This window comes from Salvelinus fontinalis, chromosome 15, assembly GCF_029448725.1.
Source record: "Salvelinus fontinalis isolate EN_2023a chromosome 15, ASM2944872v1, whole genome shotgun sequence".
In the NCBI taxonomy this organism is placed as follows: Eukaryota; Metazoa; Chordata; class Actinopteri; order Salmoniformes; family Salmonidae; genus Salvelinus; species Salvelinus fontinalis.
This window is the reverse complement of record NC_074679.1, coordinates 1,698,636-1,724,000: the sequence shown is the minus strand read 5'-3', so window position 1 is coordinate 1,724,000 and position 25,365 is coordinate 1,698,636. Positions and strand designations below refer to the sequence as shown.

The 25,365-nt window shown below is 54.7% G+C and overlaps 1 protein-coding gene across 2 annotated transcripts in view; it reads left to right on the top strand.

Moving 5' to 3' along the window:
* The window catches only part of LOC129811258 (fibroblast growth factor receptor 3-like), a 366,746-nt gene that overhangs the window by 249,881 nt on the left and 91,500 nt on the right, over nucleotides 1-25,365 (top strand). For both annotated transcript variants that reach the window (XM_055862424.1, XM_055862422.1), the window contains exon 8: nucleotides 10,674-10,818. In XM_055862424.1, coding sequence (XP_055718399.1) covers nucleotides 10,674-10,818 — 145 coding nt within the window. The remainder of the gene's footprint in view (nucleotides 1-10,673; nucleotides 10,819-25,365) is intronic.

Sequence of the window (25,365 nt, the reverse complement as noted above, 5' to 3'; positions counted from 1 at the left end):
TCCCCTGAACAAGGCAGTTAACCCACTGTTCCCCTGAACAAGGCAGTTAACCCACTGTTCCCCTGAACAAGGCAGTTAACCCACTGTTCCCCTGAACAAGGCAGTTAACCCACTGTTCCCCTGAACAAGGCAGTTAACCCACTGTTCCCCTGAACAAGGCAGTTAACCCACTGTTCTCCTGAACAAGGCAGTTAACCCACTGTTCCCCTGAACAAGGCAGTTAACCCACTGTTCCCCTGAACAAGGCAGTTAACCCACTGTTCCCCTGAACAAGGCAGTTAACCCACTGTTCCCCTGAACAAGGCAGTTAACCCACTGTTCCCCTGAACAAGGCAGTTAACCCACTGTTCCCCTGAACAAGGCAGTTAACCCACTGTTCCCCTGAACAAGGCAGTTAACCCACTGTTCCCCTGAACAAGGCAGTTAACCCACTGTTCCCCTGAACAAGGCAGTTAACCCACTGTTCCCCTGAACAAGGCAGTTAACCCACTGTTCCCCTGAACAAGGCAGTTAACCCACTGTTCTCCTGAACAAGGCAGTTAACCCGCTGTTCTCCTGAACAAGGCAGTTAACCCACTGTTCCCCTGAACAAGGCAGTTAACCCGCTGTTCCCCTGAACAAGGCAGTTAACCCGCTGTTCCCCTGAACAAGGCAGTTAACCCGCTGTTCCCCTGAACAAGGCAGTTAACCCGCTGTTCCCCTGAACAAGGCAGTTAACCCGCTGTTCTCCTGAACAAGGCAGTTAACCCACTGTTCCCCTGAACAAGGCAGTTAACCCACTGTTCCCCTGAACAAGGCAGTTAACCCACTGTTCCCCTGAACAAGGCAGTTAACCCACTGTTCCCCTGAACAAGGCAGTTAACCCACTGTTCCCCCGAACAAGGCAGTTAACCCACTGTTCCCCCGAACAAGGCAGTTAACCCACTGTTCCCCCGAACAAGGCAGTTAACCCACTGTTCCCCCGAACAAGGCAGTTAACCCACTGTTCCCCTGAACAAGGCAGTTAACCCACTGTTCCCCCGAACAAGGCAGTTAACCCACTGTTCCCCTGAACAAGGCAGTTAACCCACTGTTCCCCCGAACAAGGCAGTTAACCCACTGTTCTCCTGAACAAGGCAGTTAACCCACTGTTCCCCTGAACAAGGCAGTTAACCCACTGTTCCCCTGAACAAGGCAGTTAACCCACTGTTCCCCTGAACAAGGCAGTTAACCCACTGTTCCCCTGAACAAGGCAGTTAACCCACTGTTCTCCTGAACAAGGCAGTTAACCCACTGTTCCCCTGAACAAGGCAGTTAACCCACTGTTCCCCTGAACAAGGCAGTTAACCCACTGTTCTCCTGAACAAGGCAGTTAACCCACTGTTCCCCTGAACAAGGCAGTTAACCCACTGTTCCCCTGAACAAGGCAGTTAACCCACTGTTCCCCTGAACAAGGCAGTTAACCCACTGTTCCCCTGAACAAGGCAGTTAACCCACTGTTCCCCCGAACAAGGCAGTTAACCCACTGTTCCCCCGAACAAGGCAGTTAACCCACTGTTCCCCCGAACAAGTCAGTTAACCCACTGTTCCCCCGAACAAGGCAGTTAACCCACTGTTCCCCCGAACAAGGCAGTTAACCCACTGTTCCCCCGAACAAGGCAGTTAACCCACTGTTCCCCCGAACAAGGCAGTTAACCCACTGTTCCCCCGAACAAGGCAGTTAACCCACTGTTCCCCCGAACAAGGCAGTTAACCCACTGTTCCCCCGAACAAGGCAGTTAACCCACTGTTCCCCCGAACAAGGCAGTTAACCCACTGTTCCCCCGAACAAGGCAGTTAACCCACTGTTCCCCCGAACAAGGCAGTTAACCCACTGTTCCCCCGAACAAGGCAGTTAACCCACTGTTCCCCTGAACAAGGCAGTTAACCCACTGTTCCCCTGAACAAGGCAGTTAACCCACTGTTCTCCTGAACAAGGCAGTTAACCTACTGTTCCCCTGAACAAGGCAGTTAACCCACTGTTCTCCTGAACAAGGCAGTTAACCTACTGTTCCCCTGAACAAGGCAGTTAACCCACTGTTCCCCTGAACAAGGCAGTTAACCCACTGTTCCCCTGAACAAGGCAGTTAACCCACTGTTCCCCTGAACAAGGCAGTTAACCCACTGTTCTCCTGAACAAGGCAGTTAACCCACTGTTCTCCTGAACAAGGCAGTTAACCCACTGTTCCCCTGAACAAGGCAGTTAACCCACTGTTCCCCTGAACAAGGCAGTTAACCCACTGTTCCCCTGAACAAGGCAGTTAACCCACTGTTCCCCTGAACAAGGCAGTTAACCCACTGTTCCCCTGAACAAGGCAGTTAACCCACTGTTCCCCTGAACAAGGCAGTTAACCCACTGTTCTCCTGAACAAGGCAGTTAACCTACTGTTCCCCTGAACAAGGCAGTTAACCCACTGTTCCCCTGAACAAGGCAGTTAACCCACTGTTCCCCTGAACAAGGCAGTTAACCCACTGTTCCCCTGAACAAGGCAGTTAACCCACTGTTCCCCTGAACAAGGCAGTTAACCTACTGTTCCCCTGAACAAGGCAGTTAACCCACTGTTCCCCTGAACAAGGCAGTTAACCCACTGTTCCCCTGAACAAGGCAGTTAACCCACTGTTCCCCTGAACAAGGCAGTTAACCCACTGTTCCCCTGAACAAGGCAGTTAACCCACTGTTCCCCTGAACAAGGCAGTTAACCCACTGTTCCCCTGAACAAGGCAGTTAACCCACTGTTCTCCTGAACAAGGCAGTTAACCCACTGTTCCCCTGAACAAGGCAGTTAACCCACTGTTCCCCTGAACTAGGCAGTTAACCCACTGTTCCCCTGAACAAGGCAGTTAACCCACTGTTCCCCCGAACAAGGCAGTTAACCCACTGTTCCCCCGAACAAGGCAGTTAACCCACTGTTCCCCCGAACAAGTCAGTTAACCCACTGTTCCCCCGAACAAGGCAGTTAACCCACTGTTCCCCCGAACAAGGCAGTTAACCCACTGTTCCCCCGAACAAGGCAGTTAACCCACTGTTCCCCCCGAACAAGGCAGTTAACCCACTGTTCCCCCGAACAAGGCAGTTAACCCACTGTTCCCCCGAACAAGGCAGTTAACCCACTGTTCCCCCGAACAAGGCAGTTAACCCACTGTTCCCCTGAACAAGGCAGTTAACCCACTGTTCCCCCGAACAAGGCAGTTAACCCACTGTTCCCCTGAACAAGGCAGTTAACCCACTGTTCCCCCGAACAAGGCAGTTAACCCACTGTTCTCCTGAACAAGGCAGTTAACCTACTGTTCCCCTGAACAAGGCAGTTAACCCACTGTTCCCCTGAACAAGGCAGTTAACCCACTGTTCCCCTGAACAAGGCAGTTAACCCACTGTTCCCCTGAACAAGGCAGTTAACCCACTGTTCTCCTGAACAAGGCAGTTAACCCACTGTTCCCCTGAACAAGGCAGTTAACCCACTGTTCCCCTGAACAAGGCAGTTAACCCACTGTTCCCCCGAACAAGGCAGTTAACCCACTGTTCCCCTGAACAAGTCAGTTAACCCACTGTTCTCCCGAACAAGGCAGTTAACCCACTGTTCCCCTGAACAAGTCAGTTAACCCACTGTTCCCCTGAACAAGGCAGTTAACCCACTGTTCTCCTGAACAAGGCAGTTAACCTACTGTTCCTAGGCCGTCATTGAAAATAAGAATTTGTTCTTAACTGACCTGCCTAGTTAAATAAAGGTAAAACAAATATTATGAATACATGATATGTTTTAGTCAACTATAATCTATAATCTGTTTTCTCATGTACTATGTGTTAAATTATTCATCAACAATTTATTTTGTCACCAGTAATGCTGGGGTGTGTGTGTGTGTGCATATGTGTGTAATTTCCAGTGTTTTAACCACAGAGATCCTATTAAATCTATGTAACTTCATGGTTTTAACTCCTTCTCTCCAGAGTCTAGTCAGCAGGAGAACAGAGGTTGATGTTAAACTGGATGTGTTGAATGTGAGAGAAGCTGATGCCGGGAAGTACTGGTGTCGAGCATCTAACTTTGTAGGAAAGTCAGAAAACAGCTTCTGGCTCACAGTACACAGACCAGGTAAACCAGGTAAACCAACTATCACTACGACCACCTGGCGCTCCAAGCTGTCCCCTGTTGTAACAACCCTCCCTGTCTCCCTCTGTCTCTCCCTGTCTCCCTCTGTCTCCCTCTGTCTCTCCCTGTCTCCCTCTATCTCTCCCTGTCTCCCTCTATCTCTCCCTGTCCCCCTCTGTCTCCCTCTGTCTCCCCCTGTCTCCCTCTGTCTCTCCCTGTCTCCCTCTGTCTCTCCCTGTCTCTCTCTGTCTCCCTCTGTCTCTCCCTGTCTCCCTCTGTCTCTCCCTGTCTCCCTCTATCTCTCCCTGTCTCCCTCTATCTCTCCCTGTCTCCCTCTATCTCTCCCAGTCTCCCTCTGTCTCTCCCTGTCTCCCTCTGTCTCCCTCTGTCTCCCCCTGTCTCCCTCTGTCTCCCTCTGTCTCTCCCTGTCCCCCTCTATCTCTCCCTGTCTCTCCCTGTCTCCCTCTGTCTCCCTCTGTCTCCCCCTGTCTCCCCCTGTCTCCCCCTGTCTCCCTCTGTCTCCCTCTGTCTCTCCCTGTCCCCCTCTATCTCTCCCTGTCTCTCCCTGTCTCCCTCTGTCTCCCTCTGTCTCCCCCTGTCTCCCTCTGTCTCCCTCTGTCTCTCCCTGTCCCCCTCTATCTCTCCCTGTCTCCCTCTGTCTCTCCCTGTCTCCCCCTGTCTCTCCCTGTCTCTCCCTGTCTTTCCCTGTCTCCCTCTGTCTCTCCCTGTCTCCCTCTGTCTCCCCCTGTCTCCCTCTGTCTCCCTCTGTCTCTCCCTGTCCCCCTCTATCTCTCCCTGTCTCTCCCTGTCTCCCTCTGTCTCCCTCTGTCTCCCCCTGTCTCCCTCTGTCTCCCTCTGTCTCTCCCTGTCCCCCTCTATCTCTCCCTGTCTCCCTCTGTCTCTCCCTGTCTCTCCCTGTCTCCCCCTGTCTCTCCCTGTCTCTCCCTGTCTTTCCCTGTCTCCCTCTATCTCTCCCTGTCTCCCTCTGTCTCTCCCTGTCTCTCCCTGTCTCCCCCTGTCTCTCCTTGTCTCTCCCTGTCTTTCCCTGTCTCCCTCTGTCTCCCTCTGTCTCTCCCTGTCTCCCTCTATCTCTCCCTGTCTCCCTCTGTCTCCCTCTGTCTCTCCCTGTCTCCCTCTATCTCTCCCTGTCTCCCTCTGTCTCCCTCTATCTCTCCCTGTCTCCCTCTATCTCTCCCTGTCTCCCTCTGTCTCCCTCTGTCTCTCCCTGTCTCCCTCTATCTCTCCCTGTCTCCCTCTGTCTCTCCCTGTCCCCCTCTGTCTCTCCCTGTCTCCCTCTGTCTCTTCCTGTCTCCCCCTGTCTCCCTCTGTCTCTCCCTGTCTCCCCCTATCTCTCCCTGTCTCTCCCTGTCTCCCTCTGTCTCTTCCTGTCTCCCTCTGTCTCTCCCTGTCTCCCTCTATCTCTCCCTGTCTCCCTCTGTCTCCCTCTGTCTCTTCCTGTCTCCCCCTATCTCTCCCTGTCCCCCTCTATCTCTTCCTGTCTCCCCCTGTCTCCCTCTGTCTCCCTCTGTCTCCCTCTATCTCTCCCTGTCTCCCCCTGTCTCCCTCTGTCTCTTCCTGTCTCTCCCTGTCTCCCCCTATCTCTCCCTGTCTCTCCCTGTCTCCCCCTGTCTCTTCCTGTCTCTCCCTGTCTCCCTCTGTCTCCCTCTGTCTCCCTCTATCTCTCCCTGTCTCCCCCTGTCTCCCTCTGTCTCTTCCTGTCTCTTCCTGTCTCCCCCTATCTCTCCCTGTCTCTCCCTGTCTCCCACTATCTCTCCCTGTCCCCCTCTATCTCTTCCTGTCTCCCCCTGTCTCCCTCTGTCTCTCCCTGTCTCCCCCTATCTCTCCCTGTCTCCCTCTGTCTCCCTCTGTCTCTTCCTGTCTCCCCCTATCTCTCCCTGTCCCCCTCTATCTCTTCCTGTCTCCCCCTGTCTCCCTCTGTCTCTCCCTGTCTCCCCCTATCTCTCCCTGTCTCTCCCTGTCTCCCTCTGTCTCCCTCTATCTCTCCCTGTCTCTCCCTGTCTCCCTCTGTCTCCCCCTATCTCTCCCTGTCTCTCCCTGTCTCCCTCTGTCTCCCTCTATCTCTCCCTGTCTCTCCCTGTCTCTTCCTGTCTCCCCCTATCTCTCCCTGTCCCCCTCTATCTCTTCCTGTCTCCCCCTGTCTCCCTCTGTCTCTCCCTGTCTCCCCCTATCTCTCCCTGTCTCTCCCTGTCTCCCTCTGTCTCCCTCTATCTCTCCCTGTCTCTCCCTGTCTCCCTCTGTCTCTCCCTGTCTCTCCCTGTCCCCCTCTGTCTTTCCCTGTCCCCCTCTATCTCTCCCTGTCTCCCTCTGTCCCCCCTGTCCCCCTCTGTCTCTCCCTGTCTGTCTCTCCCTGTCTCTCTCCCTGTGTCTCCCCTGTCTGTCTCCCCCTGTCTGTTTCTCCCTTTCTGTCTCCCCTGTCTGTCTCCCCTGTCTGTCTCTAACTGTCTGTCTACCCTGTCTATCTCTGCCTGTGTCTCCCCTGTCTATCTCTCCCTGTCTGTCTCCCCCTGTCTGTCTCCCCCTGTCTGTCTCCCCTGTCTGTCTCCCCCTGTCTGTCTCCCCCTGTCTGTCTCCCCTGTCTGTCTCCCCCTGTCTGTCTCCCCCTGTCTGTCTCCCCCTGTCTGTCTCCCCTGTCTGTCTCCCCTGTCTGTCTCCCCCTGTCTGTCTCCCCCTGTCTGTCTCCCCTGTCTGTCTCTCCCTCTATATCTCTGCCTGTGTCTCCCCTGTCTGTCTCCCCCTGTCTGTCTCCCCCTGTCTGTCTCCCCTGTCTGTCTCCCCCTGTCTGTCTCCCCCTGTCTGTCTCCCCTGTCTGTCTCCCCTGTCTGTCTCCCCCTGTCTGTCTCCCCCTGTCTGTCTCTCCCTGTGTCTCCCCTGTCTGTCTCTCCCTCTATATCTCTGCCTGTGTCTCCCCTGTCTGTCTCCCCCTGTCTGTCTCCCCCTGTCTGTCTCCCCCTGTCTGTCTCCCCCTGTCTGTCTCTCCCTGTCTGTCTCCCCTGTCTGTCTCCCCTGTCTGTCTCCCCCTGTCTGTCTCTCCCTGTCTGTCTCCCCCTGTCTGTCTCCCCCTGTCTGTCTCCCCTGTCTGTCTCCCCTGTCTGTCTCCCCTGTCTGTCTCCCCCTGTCTGTCTCCCCCTGTCTGTCTCCCCCTGTCTGTCTCCCCTTTCTGTCTCCCCTGTCTGTCTCCCCTGTCTGTCTCTAACTGTCTGTCTACCCTGTCTATCTCTGCCTGTGTCTCCCCTGTCTATCTCTCCCTGTCTGTCTCCCCTGTCTGTCTCTAACTGTCTGTCTACCCTGTCTATCTCTGCCTGTGTCTCCCCCTGTCTGTCTCCCCTGTCTGTCTCCCCCTGTCTGTCTCCCCCTGTCTGTCTCCCCCTGTCTGTCTCCCCCTGTCTGTCTCCCCTGTCTGTCTCCCCTGTCTGTCTCCCCCTGTCTGTCTCCCCCTGTCTGTCTCCCCTGTCTGTCTCTCCCTCTATATCTCTGCCTGTGTCTCCCCTGTCTGTCTCCCCCTGTCTGTCTCCCCTGTCTGTCTCCCCCTGTCTGTCTCTCCCTGTCTCTCTGCCTGTGTCTCCCCTGTCTGTCTCTCCCTCTATATCTCTGCCTGTGTCTCCCCTGTCTGTCTCCCCCTGTCTGTCTCCCCTGTCTGTCTCCCCTGTCTGTCTCCCCCTGTCTGTCTCCCCCTGTCTGTCTCCCCTGTCTGTCTCCCCCTGTCTGTCTCCCCTGTCTGTCTCCCCTGTCTGTCTCCCCCTGTCTGTCTCCCCCTGTCTGTCTCCCCTGTCTGTCTCCCCTGTCTGTCTCTAACTGTCTGTCTACCCTGTCTGTCTCCCCTGTCTATCTCTCCCTGTCTGTCTCCCCCTGTCTGTCTCCCCCTGTCTGTCTCCCTGTCTGTCTCCCCCTGTCTGTCTCCCCCTGTCTGTCTCCCCCTGTCTGTCTCCCCCTGTCTGTCTCCCCTGTCTGTCTCCCCTGTCTGTCTCCCCCTGTCTGTCTCCCCCTGTCTGTCTCCCCTGTCTGTCTCTCCCTCTATATCTCTGCCTGTGTCTCCCCTGTCTGTCTCCCCCTGTCTGTCTCCCCCTGTCTGTCTCCCCCTGTCTGTCTCCCCCTGTCTGTCTCCCCTGTCTGTCTCCCCTGTCTGTCTCTAACTGTCTGTCTACCCTGTCTGTCTCCCCTGTCTATCTCTCCCTGTCTGTCTCCCCCTGTCTGTCTCCCCCTGTCTGTCTCCCTGTCTGTCTCCCCCTGTCTGTCTCCCCCTGTCTGTCTCCCCCTGTCTGTCTCCCCCTGTCTGTCTCCCCTGTCTGTCTCCCCTGTCTGTCTCCCCCTGTCTGTCTCCCCCTGTCTGTCTCCCCTGTCTGTCTCTCCCTCTATATCTCTGCCTGTGTCTCCCCTGTCTGTCTCCCCCTGTCTGTCTCCCCCTGTCTGTCTCCCCCTGTCTGTCTCCCCCTGTCTGTCTCCCCCTGTCTGTCTCCCCTGTCTGTCTCCCCTGTCTGTTTTCCCCTGTCTGTCTCTCCCTGTCTCTCTGCCTGTGTCTCCCCTGTCTGTCTCTCCCTCTATATCTCTGCCTGTGTCTCCCCTGTCTGTCTCCCCCTGTCTGTCTCCCCTGTCTGTCTCCCCCTGTCTGTCTCTCCCTGTCTGTCTCCCCCTGTCTCTCTGCCTGTGTCTCCCCTGTCTGTCTCCCTCCTCTCACTCCTCTCGCGTCTCTCCTCCTCCTGCTCCCCTTCTCCTTGTCCCTTCTCCTCTCCTCAGCCCCTTCTCTCCTCCCTCCTCTCCTCCTCTCCTCTCCCTCCTCCCCCTCCTGTCTTCTCCCTCCTCTTCCTCCTCTCCCTCTCCCTCCTCTCCCTCCTCCCCTTCTTCCTCCTTCTCTTTCCTATCCTCAACTTTACAGCAGTGTGTTTTTACAGATACCATGGTGCTGATCATGTGGCCTTGGGTCCTAGTTCAAAAGATACCATGGTGCTGATCATATGGCCTTGGGTCCTAGTTCAAAAGCAAACGTGTTCAGCCTGTCTCCTCCGATCTCCTCCCCTCACCTCCTCCCTCTCCTCCTCTCCCCTCACCTCCTCCCTCTCCTCCTCTCCCCTCCCTCCTCCCCTTTCTTCTTCCCTCTCACATATCCTGTCCTTTCGTTCTCCCTCCTCCCACCTCCTCCCTCTCCTCCCCTCACCTCCTTCCTCCCCTCCTCCTCTCTCCTCCTCCTCTCTCCTCCTCCTCCCCTCACCCCCTCCCCTCCTCCTCTCTCCTCTTCCTCCCCTCACCTCCTCCCTCTCCCTTCCTCCCCTCCTCCTCTCTCCTCCTCCTCCCCTCCTCCTCTCTCTCCCTTCCTCCCCTCCTTCTCAGCTTGGTTCAGGATGTGGTGTGGTGTGGTGTGGTGGTGTGGTTCTCTACTGCTCCTCTGTGTGTCAGCTGTTTTCAGGTTGTGGTAACGACCGTCCCATCAAGCAGCCTGGAACCCTGTAGAATAAGGTCTTCAGTACTACTTCCTGTGACCCCTGACCTCTAACCCTCTGTTCCAATGGTGACTGGTCTCTCTTGGTACTCTGTGTATTTGGTGTTTGGTGAATTTTCTCTTGGAGCGTTTGGTTTATGAAATATCTCTGTTCCTTTTTCTCCACTCCTCTCTCCCCTCCTCTCCTCCTCTCCTCCCCCCCCTTCTCCTCCACCACTCCCCTCCCCTCCTCTCCTCCACCCCTCTCTCCCCTCCTCTCCTCCTCTCCTCCTCCCCCCCTTCTCCTCCACCCCTCCTCCCCTCCCCTCCCCTCCTCTCCTTCCCCCTCCTCCCCTCCTCTCCTCCACCCCTCCTCCCCTCTCCTCCACCCCTCCTCTTCTCCTCCTCCCCTCCCCTCCTCTCCTCCCCCTCCTCCCCTCCAACCCTCCTCCTCTCCTCCTCCCCTCCCCCCTCCTCCCCTCCCCTCCTCTCCTCCTCCCCTCTCCCCACTCCTCCCCTCTCCTCCACCCCTCCTCCTCTCCTCCTCCCCTCCCCCCTCCTCCCCTCCCCTCCTCCCCTCCTCCCCTCCTCCCATCTCCTCCTCCCCTCCCCTCCCCTCCTCTCCTTCCCCCTCCTCCCCTCCTCTCCTCCACCCCTCCTCCCCTCTCCTCCCCTCTCCCTCCTCCCCTCTCTCCCCTCCTCCCCTCCTCCTCCCCTCCCCTCCTCCCCTCCTCCCCTCCTCCCCTCTCCTCCTCCCCTCCCCTCCCCTCCTCTCCTTCCCCCTCCTCCCCTCCTCTCCTCCACCCCTCCTCCCCTCTCCTCCCCTCTCCCTCCTCCCCTCTCTCCTCCCCTCCCCTCCTCTCCTCCTCCCCTCTCTCCCCTCCTCCCCTCTCCTCCACCCCTCCTCCTCTCCTCCTCCCCTCCCCCCTCCTCCCCTCCCCTCCTCCCCTCCTCCCCTCCTCCCCTCTCCTCCTCCCCTCCCCTCCCCTCCTCTCCTTCCCCCTCCTCCCCTCCTCTCCTCCACCCCTCCTCCCCTCTCCTCCCCTCCCCCTCCTCCCCTCTCTCCCCTCCTCCCCTCCTCCTCCTCCTCCCCTCCTCTCCGCCTCCCCTCCTCCCCTCTCCCCCCTCCTCCCCAGACGGCTGGTATAAACACTACGGATAAGGAACTAGAGAGCCTCTTCCTTACCAATGTGTCTTTAGAGGATGCAGGAGAGTATACGTGTCTAGCAGGGAACTCTATTGGGTACGCTTACCACTCTGCTTGGCTCACCGTGCTCCCAGGTATATCCTCTCTCTCTCCTCTCTTCCCCTCTAAATGCATGTCATTCCTAACTATTGACTATTGAATCTCAGAACTGCTGCTTGCTGGTTGTTGAATGCAAGCATATCTGTGTCTGAGACTGTCCACAAATGTAACTTCGAAATAAGATAAAAGCAATTTAAACCGGTCATGAAGATGATTTTGTAATTTAGTAAGTACCAAACATGATTCTGTAGCAGCACCTCAGAGATGATTGCAGAGCAGAAACTTCAGTATGACCCCCCCCCCCCCCCCCCCCCCCCCAACAACATACACTGAACTATGACCCCCAGCCTCCTCGAGCAGAAACTTCAGTATGGGTGTTGATGATTACTGCTTGTAAAAGGTTATTGCCCTTTTACTTAGAAACTAAACTGTCCCCCAGATTCCTAGAGACTGAACTATGACATCCCAGCCTCCTAGAGACTGAACTATGACCCCCAGTCTCCTAGAGACTGCACTATGACCCCCAGCCTCCTAGAGACTGAACTATGACCCCCAGCCTCATAGAGTCTGAACTATGACCCCAGGCCTCATAGAGTCTGAACTATGACCCCCAGCCTCATAGAGTCTGAACTATGACCCCCAGCCTCCTAGAGACTGCACTATGACCCCCAGCCTCCTAGAGACTGAACTATGACCCCCAGCCTCATAGAGTCTGAACTATGACCCCCAGCCTCCTAGCCTGAACTATGACCCCCAGCCTCCTAGACTGAACTATGACCCCCAGCCTCATAGAGTCTGAACTATGACCCCCAGCCTCCTAGAGACTGCACTATGACCCCCAGCCTCCTAGACTGAACTATGACCCCCAGCCTCCTAGAGACTGAACTATGTCCCCAGCCTCCTAGAGACTGAACTATGTCCCCCAGCCTCCTAGAGACTGAACTATGTCCCCCAGCCTCCTAAAGTGAACTATGTCCCCCAGCCTCCTAGAGACTGAACTATGTCCCCCAGCCTCCTAGACTGAACTATGACCCCCAGCCTCCTAGAGACTGAACTATGTCCCCAGCCTCCTAGAGACTGAACTATGTCCCCAGCCTCCTAGACTGAACTATGTCCCCCAGCCTCCTAGACTGAACTATGTCCCCAGCCTCCTAGAGACTGAACTATGTCCCCCAGCCTCCTAGACTGAACTATGTCCCCCAGCCTCCTAGACTGAACTATGTCCCCCAGCCTCCTAGACTGAACTATGTCCCCCAGCCTCCTAGACTGAACTATGTCCCCCAGCCTCCTAGACTGAACTATGACCCCCAGCCTCCTAGACTGAACTATGTCCCCCACCCTCCTAGACTGAACTATGTCCCCCAGCCTCCTAGAGACTGAACTATGTCCCCACCCTCCTAGACTGAACTATGTCCCCCAGCCTCCTAGACTGAACTATGTCCCCCAGCCTCCTAGAGACTGAACTATGTCCCCCAGCCTCCTAGAGACTGAACTATGTCCCCACCCTCCTAGACTGAACTATGTCCCCCAGCCTCCTAGACTGAACTATGTCCCCCAGCCTCCTAGACTGAACTATGTCCCCCAGCCTCCTAGACTGAACTATGTCCCCCAGCCTCCTAGACTGAACTATGTCCCCCAGCCTCCTAGACTGAACTATGACCCCCAACCTCCTAGAGACTGAACTATGACCCCCAGCCTCCTAGACTGAACTATGACCCCCAGCCTCCTAGACTGAACTATGTCCCCCAGCCTCCTAGAGACTGAACTATGTCCCCCAGTCTCCTAGAGACTGAACTATGTCCCCCAGCCTCCTAGACTGAACTATGTCCCCCAGCCTCCTAGACTGAACTATGACCCCCAGCCTCCTAGACTGAACTATGACCCCCAGCCTCCTAGACTGAACTATGTTCCCCAGCCTCCTAGAGACTGAACTATGTCCCCCAGCCTCATAGAGACTGAACTATGTCCCCCAGCCTCCTAGACTGAACTATGTCCCCCAGCCTCCTAGACTGAACTATGTCCCCCAGCCTCCTAGACTGAACTATGTCCCCCAGCCTCCTAGACTGAACTATGTCCCCCAGCCTCCTAGACTGAACTATGTCCCCCAGCCTCCTAGACTGAACTATGACCCCAGCCTCCTAGAGACTGAACTATGTCCCCCAGCCTCCTAGAGACTGAACTATGTCGCCCAGCCTCCTAGAGACTGAACTATGTCCCCACCCTCCTAGAGACTGAACTAGGTCCCCCAGCCTCCTAGACTGAACTATGACCCCCAGCCTCCTAGAGACTGAACTATGTCCCCCAGCCTCCTAGCGACTGAACTACGTCCCCCAGCCTCCTAGAGACTGAACTATGACCCCCAGCCTCCTAGAGACTGAACTATGTCCCCCAGCCTCCTAGAGACTGAACTATGACCCCCAGCCTCCTAGAGACTGAACTATGACCCCCAGCCTCCTAGACTGAACTATGACCCCCAGCCTCCTAGACTGAACTATGTCCCCCATCCTCCTAGACTGAACTATGACCCCCAACCTCCTAGAGACTGAACTATGACCCCCAGCCTCCTAGACTGAACTATGACCCCCAGCCTCCTAGACTGAACTATGTCCCCCAGCCTCCTAGAGACTGAACTATGTCCCCCAGCCTCCTAGAGACTGAACTATGTCCCCCAGCCTCCTAGACTGAACTATGTCCCCCAGCCTCCTAGACTGAGCTATGACCCCCAGCCTCCTAGACTGAACTATGACCCCCAGCCTCCTAGACTGAACTATGTTCCCCAGCCTCCTAGAGACTGAACTATGTCCCCCAGCCTCCTAGAGACTGAACTATGTCCCCCAGCCTCCTAGACTGAACTATGTCCCCCAGCCTCCTAGACTGAACTATGTCCCCCAGCCTCCTAGACTGAACTATGTCCCCCAGCCTCCTAGACTGAACTATGTCCCCCAGCCTCCTAGAGACTGAACTATGTCCCCACCCTCCTAGAGACTGAACTATGTCCCCCAGCCTCCTAGACTGAACTATGACCCCCAGCCTCCTAGAGACTGAACTATGTCCCCCAGCCTCCTAGAGACTGAACTACGTCCCCCAGCCTCCTAGAGACTGAACTATGACCCCCAGCCTCCTAGAGACTGAACTATGTCCCCCAGCCTCCTAGAGACTGAACTATGACCCCCAGCCTCCTAGAGACTGAACTATGACCCCCAGCCTCCTAGACTGAACTATGACCCCCAGCCTCCTAGACTGAACTATGTCCCCCAGCCTCCTAGACTGAACTATGACCCCCAACCTCCTAGAGACTGAACTATGACCCCCAGCCTCCTAGACTGAACTATGACCCCCAGCCTCCTAGACTGAACTATGTCCCCCAGCCTCCTAGAGACTGAACTATGTCCCCCAGCCTCCTAGAGACTGAACTATGTCCCCCAGCCTCCTAGACTGAACTATGTCCCCCAGCCTCCTAGACTGAGCTATGACCCCCAGCCTCCTAGACTGAACTATGACCCCCAGCCTCCTAGACTGAACTATGTTCCCCAGCCTCCTAGAGACTGAACTATGTCCCCCAGCCTCCTAGAGACTGAACTATGTCCCCCAGCCTCCTAGACTGAACTATGTCCCCCAGCCTCCTAGACTGAACTATGTCCCCCAGCCTCCTAGACTGAACTATGTCCCCCAGCCTCCTAGACTGAACTACGTCCCCCAGCCTCCTAGAGACTGAACTATGACCCCCAGCCTCCTAGAGACTGAACTATGTCCCCCAGCCTCCTAGAGACTGAACTATGACCCCCAGCCTCCTAGAGACTGAACTATGACCCCCAGCCTCCTAGACTGAACTATGACCCCCAGCCTCCTAGACTGAACTATGTCCCCCAGCCTCCTAGACTGAACTATGACCCCCAACCTCCTAGAGACTGAACTATGACCCCCAGCCTCCTAGACTGAACTATGACCCCCAGCCTCCTAGACTGAACTATGTCCCCCAGCCTCCTAGAGACTGAACTATGTCCCCCAGCCTCCTAGAGACTGAACTATGTCCCCCAGCCTCCTAGACTGAACTATGTCCCCCAGCCTCCTAGACTGAACTATGACCCCCAGCCTCCTAGACTGAACTATGACCCCCAGCCTCCTAGACTGAACTATGTTCCCCAGCCTCCTAGAGACTGCACTATGTCCCCCAGCCTCCTAGAGACTGAACTATGTCCCCCAGCCTCCTAGACTGAACTATGTCCCCCAGCCTCCTAGACTGAACTATGTCCCCCAGCCTCCTAGACTGAACTATGTCCCCCAGCCTCCTAGACTGAACTATGTCCCCCAGCCTCCTAGACTAAACTATGTCCCCCAGCCTCCTAGACTGAACTATGACCCCAGCCTCCTAGAGACTGAACTATGTCCCCCAGCCTCCTAGAGACTGAACTATGTCCCCCAGCCTCCTAGAGACTGAACTATGTCCCCACCCTCCTAGAGACTGAACTATGTCCCCCAGCCTCCTAGACTGAACTATGACCCCCAGCCTCCTAGAGACTGAACTATGTCCCCCAGCCTCCTAGAGACTGAACTACGTCCCCCAGCCTCCTAGAGACTGAACTATGACCCCCAGCCTCCTAGAGACTGAACTATGTCCCCCAGCCTCCTAGAGACTGAACTATGACCCCCAGCCTCCTAGAGACTGAACTATGACCCCCAGCCTCCTAGACTGAACTATGACCCCCAGCCTCCTAGACTGAACTATATCCCCCAGCCTCCTAGAGACTGAACTATGACCCCCAGCCTCCTAGAGACTGAACTATGACCCCCAGCATCCTAGACTGAACTATGTCCCCCAGCCTCCTAGACTGAACTATGTCCCCCAGCCTCCTAGAGACTGAACTATGACCCCCAGCATCCTAGACTGAACTATGTCCCCCAGCCTCCTAGAGACTGAACTACGTCCCCCAACCTCCTAGAGACTGAACTATGTTCCCCAGCCTCCTAGAGACTGAACTATGACCCCCAGCCTCCTAGAGACTGAACTATGACCCCCAGCCTCCTAGAGACTGAACTATGTCCCCCAGCCTCCTAGACTGAACTATGACCCCCAGCCTCCTAGACTGAACTATGTCCCCCATCCTCCTAGAGACTGAACTATGTCCCCCAGCCTCCTAGAGACTGAACTATGACCCCCAGCCTCCTAGACTGAACTATGACCCCCAGCCTTCTAGAGACTGAACTATGACCCCCAGCCTCCTAGACTGAACTATGTCCCCCAGCCTCCTAGACTGAACTATGTCCCCCAGCCTCCTAGACTAAACTATGTCCCCCAGCCTCCTAGACTGAACTATGACCCCCAGCCTCCTAGAGACTGAACTATGTCCCCCAGCCTCCTAGAGACTGAACTATGTCCCCCAGCCTCCTAGAGACTGAACTATGTCCCCACCCTCCTAGAGACTGAACTATGTCCTCCAGCCTCCTAGACTGAACTATGACCCCCAGCCTCCTAGACTGAACTATGTCCCCCAGCCTCCTAGAGACTGAACTATGTCCCCACCCTCCTAGAGACTGAACTATGTCCTCCAGCCTCCTAGACTGAACTATGACCCCCAGCCTCCTAGACTGAACTATGTCCCCCAGCCTTCTAGAGACGGAACTATGTCCCCCAGCCTCCTAGACTGAACTATGACCCCCAGCCTCCTAGACTGAACTATGACCCCCAGCCTCCTAGACTGAACTATGTCCGCAGCCTCCTATAGACTGAAGTATGTCCCCCAGCCTCCTAGAGACTGAACTATGACCCCCAGCCTCCTAGAGACTGAACTATGTCCCCCAGCCTCCTAGAGACTGAACTATGACCCCCAGCCTCCTAGACTGAACTATGACCCCAGCCTCCTAGACTGAACTATGTCCCCCAGCCTCCTAGAGACTGAACTATGACCCCCAGCCTCCTAGAGACTGAACTATGACCCCCAGCCTCCTAGACTGAACTATGTCCCCCAGCCTCCTAGACTGAACTATGTCCCCCAGCCTCCTAGACTGAACTATATCCCCCAGCCTCCTAGAGACAGAACTATGTCCCCCAACCTCCTAGACTGAACTATGTCCCCCAACCTCCTAGAGACTGAACTATGTCCCTCAGCCTCCTAGAGACTGATCTATGTCCCCCAGCCTCCTAGAGACTGAACTATGACCCCCAGCCTCCTAGAGACTGAACTATGTCCCCCAGCCTCCTAGACTGAACTATGACCCCCAGCCTCCTAGAGACTGAACTATGTCCCCCAGCCTCCTAGAGACTGAACTATGTCCCCCAGCCTCCTAGAGACTGAACTATGTCCCCACCCTCCTAGAGACTGAACTATGTCCTCCAGCCTCCTAGACTGAACTATGACCCCCAGCCTCCTAGACTGAACTATGTCCCCCAGCCTCCTAGAGACTGAACTATGTCCCCACCCTCCTAGAGACTGAACTATGTCCTCCAGCCTCCTAGACTGAACTATGACCCCCAGCCTCCTAGACTGAACTATGTCCCCCAGCCTTCTAGAGACGGAACTATGTCCCCCAGCCTCCTAGACTGAACTATGACCCCCAGCCTCCTAGACTGAACTATGTCCCCCAGCCTCCTAGACTGAACTATATCCCCCAGCCTCCTAGAGACAGAACTATGTCCCCCAACCTCCTAGACTGAACTATGTCCCCCAACCTCCTAGAGACTGAACTATGTCCCCCAGCCTCCTAGAGACTGAACTATGTCCCCCAGCCTCCTAGAGACTGAACTATGACCCCCAGCCTCCTAGAGACTGAACTATGTCCCCCAGCCTCCTAGACTGAACTATGACCCCCAGCCTCCTAGAGACTGAACTATGTCCCCCAGCTTCCTAGAGACTGAATTACGTCCCCAAGCCTCCTAGAGACTGAACTATGACCCCCAGCCTCCTAGAGACTGAACTATGTCCCCCAGCCTCCTAGAGACTGAACTATGACCCCCAGCCTCCTAGACTGAACTATGACCCCCAGCCTCCTAGACTGAACTATGACCCCCAGCCTCCTAGACTGAACTATGTCCCCCAGCCTCCTAGAGACTGAACTATGACCCCCAGCCTCCTAGAGACTGAACTATGACCCCCAGCCTCCTAGACTGAACTATGTCCCCCAGCCTCCTAGACTGAACTATGTCCCCCAGCCTCCTAGAGACTGAACTATATCCCCCAGCCTCCTAGAGACTGAACTATGTCCCCCAACCTCCTAGACTGAACTATGTCCCCCAACCTCCTAGAGACTGAACTATGTCCCCCAGCCTCCTAGAGACTGAACTATGACCCCCAGCCTCCTAGAGACTGAACTATGACCCCCAGCCTCCTAGACTGAACTATGTCCCCCAGCCTCCTAGACTGAACTATGTCCCCCAGCCTCCTAGACTGAACTTTGTCCCCCAGCCTCCTAGACTGAACTATGTCCCCCAGCCTCCTAGACTGAACTATGACCCCCAGCCTCCTAGAGACTGAACTATGTCCCCGAGCCTCCTAGAGACTGAACTATGTCCCCCAGCCTCCTAGAGACTGAACTATGTCCCCACCCTCCTAGAGACTGAACTATGTCCCCCAGCCTCCTAGACTGAACTATGTCCCCCAGCCTCCTAGACTGAACTTTGTCCCCCAGCCTCCTAGACTGAACTATGTCCCCCATCCTCCTAGAGACTGAACTATGTCCCCCAGCCTCCTAGAGACTGAACTATGACCCCCAGCCTCCTAGACTGAACTATGAACACCAGCCTCCTAGAGACTGAACTATGACCCCCAGCCTCCTAGACTGAACTATGTCCCCCAGCCTCCTAGACTGAACTATGTCCCCCAGCCTCCTAGACTAAACTATGTCCCCCAGCCTCCTAGACTGAACTATGACCCCCAGCCTCCTAGAGACTGAACTATGTCCCCCAGCCTCCTAGAGACTGAACTATGTCCCCCAGCCTCCTAGAGACTGAACTATGTCCCCACCCTCCTAGAGACTGAACTATGTCCTCCAGCCTCCTAGACTGAACTATGACCCCCAGCCTCCTAGACTGAACTATGTCCCCCAGCCTCCTAGAGACTGAACTATGTCCCCCAGCCTTCTAGAGACGGAACTATGTCCCCCAGCCTGCTAGACTGAACTATGACCCCCAGCCTCCTAGACTGAACTATGACCCCCAGCCTCCTAGACTGAACTATGTCCGCAGCCTCCAATAGACTGAACTATGTCCCCCAGCCTCTTAGAGACTGAACTATGACCCCCAGCCTCCTAGAGACTGAACTATGTCCCCCAGCCTCCTAGAGACTGAACTATGACCCCCAGCCTCCTAGACTGAACTATGACCCCCAGCCTCCTAGACTGAACTATGTCCCCCAGCCTCCTAGAGACTGAACTATGACCCCCAGCCTCCGAGAGACTGAACTATGACCCCCAGCCTCCTAGACTGAACTATGTCCCCCAGCCTCCTAGACTGAACTATGTCCCCCAGCCTCCTAGACTGAACTATATCCCCCAGCCTCCTAGAGACAGAACTATGTCCCCCAACCTCCTAGACTGAACTATGTCCCCCAACCTCCTAGAGACTGAACTATGTCCCCCAGCCTCCTAGAGACTGAACTATGTCCCCCAGCCTCCTAGAGACTGAACTATGACCCCCAGCCTCCTAGAGACTGAACTATGTCCCCCAGCCTCCTAGACTGAACTATGACCCCCAGCCTCCTAGAGACTGAACTATGTCCCCCAGCTTCCTAGAGACTGAACTACGTCCCCCAGCCTTCTAGAGACTGAACTATGACCCCCAGCCTCCTAGAGACTGAACTATGTCCCCCAGCCTCCTAGAGACTGAACTATGACCCCCAGCCTCCTAGACTGAACTATGACCCCCAGCCTCCTAGACTGAACTATGACCCCCAGCCTCCTAGACTGAACTATGTCCCCCAGCCTCCTAGAGACTGAACTATGACCCCCAGCCTCCTAGAGACTGAACTATGACCCCCAGCCTCCTAGACTGAACTATGTCCCCCAGCCTCCTAGACTGAACTATGTCCCCCAGCCTCCTAGAGACTGAACTATATCCCCCAGCCTCCTAGAGACTGAACTATGTCCCCCAACCTCCTAGACTGAACTATGTCCCCCAACCTCCTAGAGACTGAACTATGTCCCCCAGCCTCCTAGAGACTGAACTATGACCCCCAGCCTCCTAGAGACTGAACTATGACCCCCAGCCTCCTAGACTGAACTATGTCCCCCAGCCTCCTAGACTGAACTATGTCCCCCAGCCTCCTAGACTGAACTATGTCCCCCAGCCTCCTAGACTGAACTATGTCCCCCAGCCTCCTAGACTGAACTATGTCCCCCAGCCTCCTAGACTGAACTATGTCCCCCAGCCTCCTAGACTGAACTATGTCCCCCAGCTTCCTAGACTGAACTATGACCCCCAGCCTCCTAGACTAAACTATATCCCCCAGCCTCCTAGACTGAACTATGTCCCCCAGCCTCCTAGACTGAACTATGTCCCCCAGCCTCCTAGACTGAACTATGACCCCCAGCCTCCTAGACTGAACTATGACCCCCAGCCTCCTAGACTGAACTATGACCATCATCCTCCTAGAGACTGAACTATGTCCCCCAGCCTACTAGAGACTGAACTATGTCCCCCAGCCTCCTAGAGACTGAACTATGTCCCCCAGCCTCCTAGACTGAACTATGACCCCCAGCCTCCTAGAGACTGAACTATGACCCCCAGCCTCCTAGACTGAACTATGTCCCCCAGCCTCCTAGACTGAACTATGTCCCCCAGCCTCCTAGACTGAACTATGTCCCCCAGCCTCCTAGACTGAACTATGTCCCCCAGCCTCCTAGACTGAACTATGACCCCCAGCCTCCTAGAGACTGAACTATGTCCCCCAGCCTCCTAGAGACTGAACTATGACCCCCAGCCTCCTAGACTGAACTATGTCCCCCAGCCTCCTAGACTGAACTATGTCCCCCAGCCTCCTAGACTGAACTATGTCCCCCAGCCTCCTAGACTGAACTATGACCCCCAGCCTCCTAGAGACTGAACTATGTCCCCCAGCCTCCTAGAGACTGAACTATGTCCCCCAGCCTCCTAGAGACTGAACTATGTCCCCACCCTCCTAGAGACTGAACTATGCCCCCCTGCCTCCTAGAATGAACTATGACCCCCAGCCTCCTAGAGACTGAACTATGACCCCCAGCCTCCTAGAGACTGAACTATGTCCCCCAGCCTCCTAGAGACTGAACTACGTCCCCCAGCCTCCTAGAGACTGAACTATGTCCCCCAGCCTCCTAGAGACTGAACTATGACCCCCAGCCTCCTAGACTGAACTATGACCCCCAGCCTCCTAGACTGAACTATGGCCCCCAGCCTCCTAGACTGAACTATGACCCCCAGCCTCCTAGACTGAACTATGTCCCCCAGCCTCCTAGAGACTGAACTATGACCCCCAGCCTCCTAGAGACTGAACTATGTCCCCCAGCCTCCTAGAGACTGAACTATGACCCCCAGCCTCCTAGACTGAACTATGACCCCCAGCCTCCTAGACTGAACTATGTCCCCCAGCCTCCTAGACTGAACTATGACCCCCAGCCTCCTAGAATGAACTATGTCCCCCAGCCTCCTAGAGACTGAACTATGACCCCCAGCCTCCTAGAGACTGAACTATGACCCCCAGCCTCCTAGACTGAACTATGTCCCCCAGCCTCCTAGACTGAACTATGTCCCCCAGCCTCCTAGAGACTGAACTATATCCCCCAGCCTCCTAGAGACTGAACTATGTCCCCCAACCTCCTAGACTGAACTATGTCCCCCACCTCCTAGAGACTGAACTATGTCCCCCAGCCTCCTAGAGACTGAACTATGACCCCCAGCCTCCTAGAGACTGAACTATGTCCCCCAGCCTCCTAGACTGAACTATGTCCCCCAGCCTCCTAGACTGAACTATGACCCCCAGCCTACTAGACTGAACTATGTCCCCCAGCCTCCTAGACTGAACTATGTCCCCCATCCTCCTAGAGACTGAACTATGTCCCCCAGCCTCCTAGAGACTGAACTATGACCCCCAGCCTCCTAGACTGAACTATGACCCCCAGCCTCCTAGAGACTGAACTATGACCCCCAGCCTCCTAGACTGAACTATGACCCCCAGCCTCCTAGAGACTGAACTATGACCCCCAGCCTCCTAGACTGAACTATGTCCCCCAGCCTCCTAGAGACTGAACTATGTCCCCCAGCCTCCTAGACTGAACTATGTCCCCCAGCCTCCTAGACTGAACTATGACCCCCAGCCTCCTAGACTGAACTATGTCCCCCAGCCTCCTAGACTGAACTATCTCCCCACCCTCCTAGACTGAACTATGTCCCCCAGCCTCCTAGAGACTGAACTATGACCCCCAGCCTCCTAGAGTCTGAACTATGACCCCCAGCCTCCTAGCCTGAACTATGACCCCCAGCCTCCTAGAGACTGAACTATGTCCCCCAGCCTCCTAGAGACTGAACTTTGTCCCCCAGCCTCCTAGAGACTGAACTATGTCCCCCTGCCTCCTAGAGACTGAACTATGACCCCCAGCCTCATAGAGTCTGAACTATGACCCCCAGCCTCATAGAGTCTGAACTATGACCCCCAGCCTCATAGAGTCTGAACTATGACCCCCAGCCTCCTAGCCTGAACTATGACCCCCAGCCTCCTAGAGACTGAACTATGTCCCCCAGCCTCCTAGAGACTGAACTTTGTCCCCCAGCCTCCTAGAGACTGAACTATGTCCCCCTGCCTCCTAGAGACTAAACTATGACCCCCAGCCTCCTAGACTGAACTATGTCCCCCAGCTTCCTAGACTGAACTATGACCCCCAGCCTCCTAGACTAAACTATATCCCCCAGCCTCCTAGACTGAACTATGTCCCCCAGCCTCCTAGACTGAACTATGTCCCCCAGCCTCCTAGACTGAACTATGACCCCCAGCCTCCTAGACTGAACTATGACCCCCAGCCTCCTAGACTGAACTATGACCATCATCCTCCTAGAGACTGAACTATGTCCCCCAGCCTCCTAGAGACTGAACTATGTCCCCCAGCCTCCTAGACTGAACTATGTCCCCCAGCCTCCTAGACTGAACTATGTCCCCCTGCCTCCTAGACTAAACTATGTCCCCCAGCCTCCTAGACTGAACTATGACCCCCAGCCTCCTAGACTGAACTATGACCCCCAGCCTCCTGGACTGAACTATGTCCCCCAGCCTCCTGGACTGAACTGTGTCCCCCAGCCTCCTAGACTGAACTATGTCCCCCAGCCTCCTAGACTAAACTATGTCCCCCAGCCTACTAGAGACTGAACTATGTCCCCCAGCCTCCTAGAGACTGAACTGTGTCCCCCAGCCTCCTAGACTGAACTATGTCCCCCAGCCTCCTAGAGACTGAACTATGTCCCCCAGCCTCCTAGACTGAACTATGTCCCCCAGCCTCCTAGAGACTGAACTATGTCCCCCAGCCTCCTAGAGACTGAACTATGACCCCCAGCCTCCTAGACTGAACTATGTCCCCCAGCCTCCTAGAGACTGAACTATGTCCCCCAGCCTCCTAGAGACTGAACTATGTCCCCCAGCCTCCTAGAGACTGAACTATGTCCCCCAGCCTCCTAGACTGAACTATGACCCCCAGCCTCCTAGAGACTGAACTATGTCCCCCATCCTCCTAATCTGAAATTTGACCAACCAGCCTCTTAGAAAATCCCTTTTAATCTAAGAAACTCATCCGTGTTATGGTGTAATTACTCTATCTGCAGGAATATGTGGTTTATGGTTGATTACATTGTTACAACATTATTTGACTCTCAATTCTCCTGAAAACATTTGATCTGTTATCCCATATCCCCACACGCTGGTTGTTTTCTCTGACTGTGTTTTCTTTAACTAAAGGGTTTAGGGTTAGTGAGCTGATTAACAAAATGTCAGCTACAGTACAGTACAATGCAGTGGCCTTTTCTCCCACACTACTTCTGGAAGAGTTCTTGTGTTATTCCAGTGTGTTACTGAGTAAAGACATGTTTAGGATGGTACTAATCAACACATTTAAACAACACAATGCTTGTAGCCTCGGTGGCAGTCTGTTTCTGCTCTTTTGCCAAGTTTCATTATTACATATTGTCATGCCGAACATATTGATGAGGTATAAGCAGTTCTCATGATAGCACAAACAGATCTGGGACCCGGCTGCAATGGTTGTAGTGTAGTTGTGGTTGTGACTGTGGTCCAACATTAACTCTGTTACCTCTAACCCCTAACTTCTAACCCCTAACCTCTAACCCCTAACATCTAACCCCTGACATCCAACCCCTAACATCTGACCCCTAACATCTAACCCCTGACATCTAACCCCTAACATCTAACCCCTAACCTCTAACCCCTAACTCTAACCCCTGACATCCAACCCCTAACATCTAACCCCTAACATCTAACCCCTGACATCTAACCCCTAACATCTAACCCCTAACCTCTAACCCCTAACATCTAACCCCTGACATCCAACCCCTAACATCTAACCCCTAACATCTAACCCCTGACATCTAACCCCTAACATCTAACCCCTAACCTCTAACCCCTAACTCTAACCCCTGACATCCAACCCCTAACCTCTAACCCCTAACTTCTAACCCCTAACTTCTAACCCCTAACATCTAACCCCTAACATCTAACCCCTAACATCTAACCCCTAACCCCTAACCCCTAACCCCTAACCTCTAACCCCTAACATCTAACCCCTAACATCTAACCCCTAACCCCTAACCCCTAACATCTGACCTCTAACCCCTAACCCCTGACATCTAACCCCTAACCTCTAACCCCTAACCCCTAACATCTAACCCCTAACCTCTAACCCCTAACATCTAACCCTTAACCCCTAACCCCTAACCCCTAACATCTAACCCCTAACCCCTAACCCCTGACATCTAACCCCTAACCTCTAACCCCTAACATCTAACCCCTAAAATCTAACCCCTAACCCCTAACATCTAACCCCTAACCTCTAACCCCTAACCCCTGACATCTAACCCCTAACATCTAACCCTTAACCCCTAACCCCTAACATCTAACCCCTAACCCCTGACATCTAACCCCTAACATCTAACCCTTAACCCCTAACCCCTAACCCCTAACATCTAACCCCTAACCTCTAACCCCTAACCCCTAACATCTAACCCCTAACCTCTAACCCCTAACCCCTGACATCTAACCCCTAACCCCTGACATCTAACCCCTAAACCCTAACCCCTAACCCCTAACCTCTAACCCCTGACATCTAACCCCTAACCCCTGACATCTAACCTCTAACTCCTAACCCCTGACATCTAACCCCTGACATCTAACCTCTAACCCCTAACCCCTAACCCCTGACATCTAACCTCTAACCCCTAACCCCTAACCTCTAACCCCTAACCCCTAACCCCTAACCTCTAACCCCTGACATCTAACCCTTAACCCCTAACCCCTAACCCCTAACATCTAACCCCTAACCTCTAACCCCTAACCCCTGACATCTAACCCCTGACATCTAACCTCTAACTCCTAACATCTAACCCCTAACCTCTAACCCCT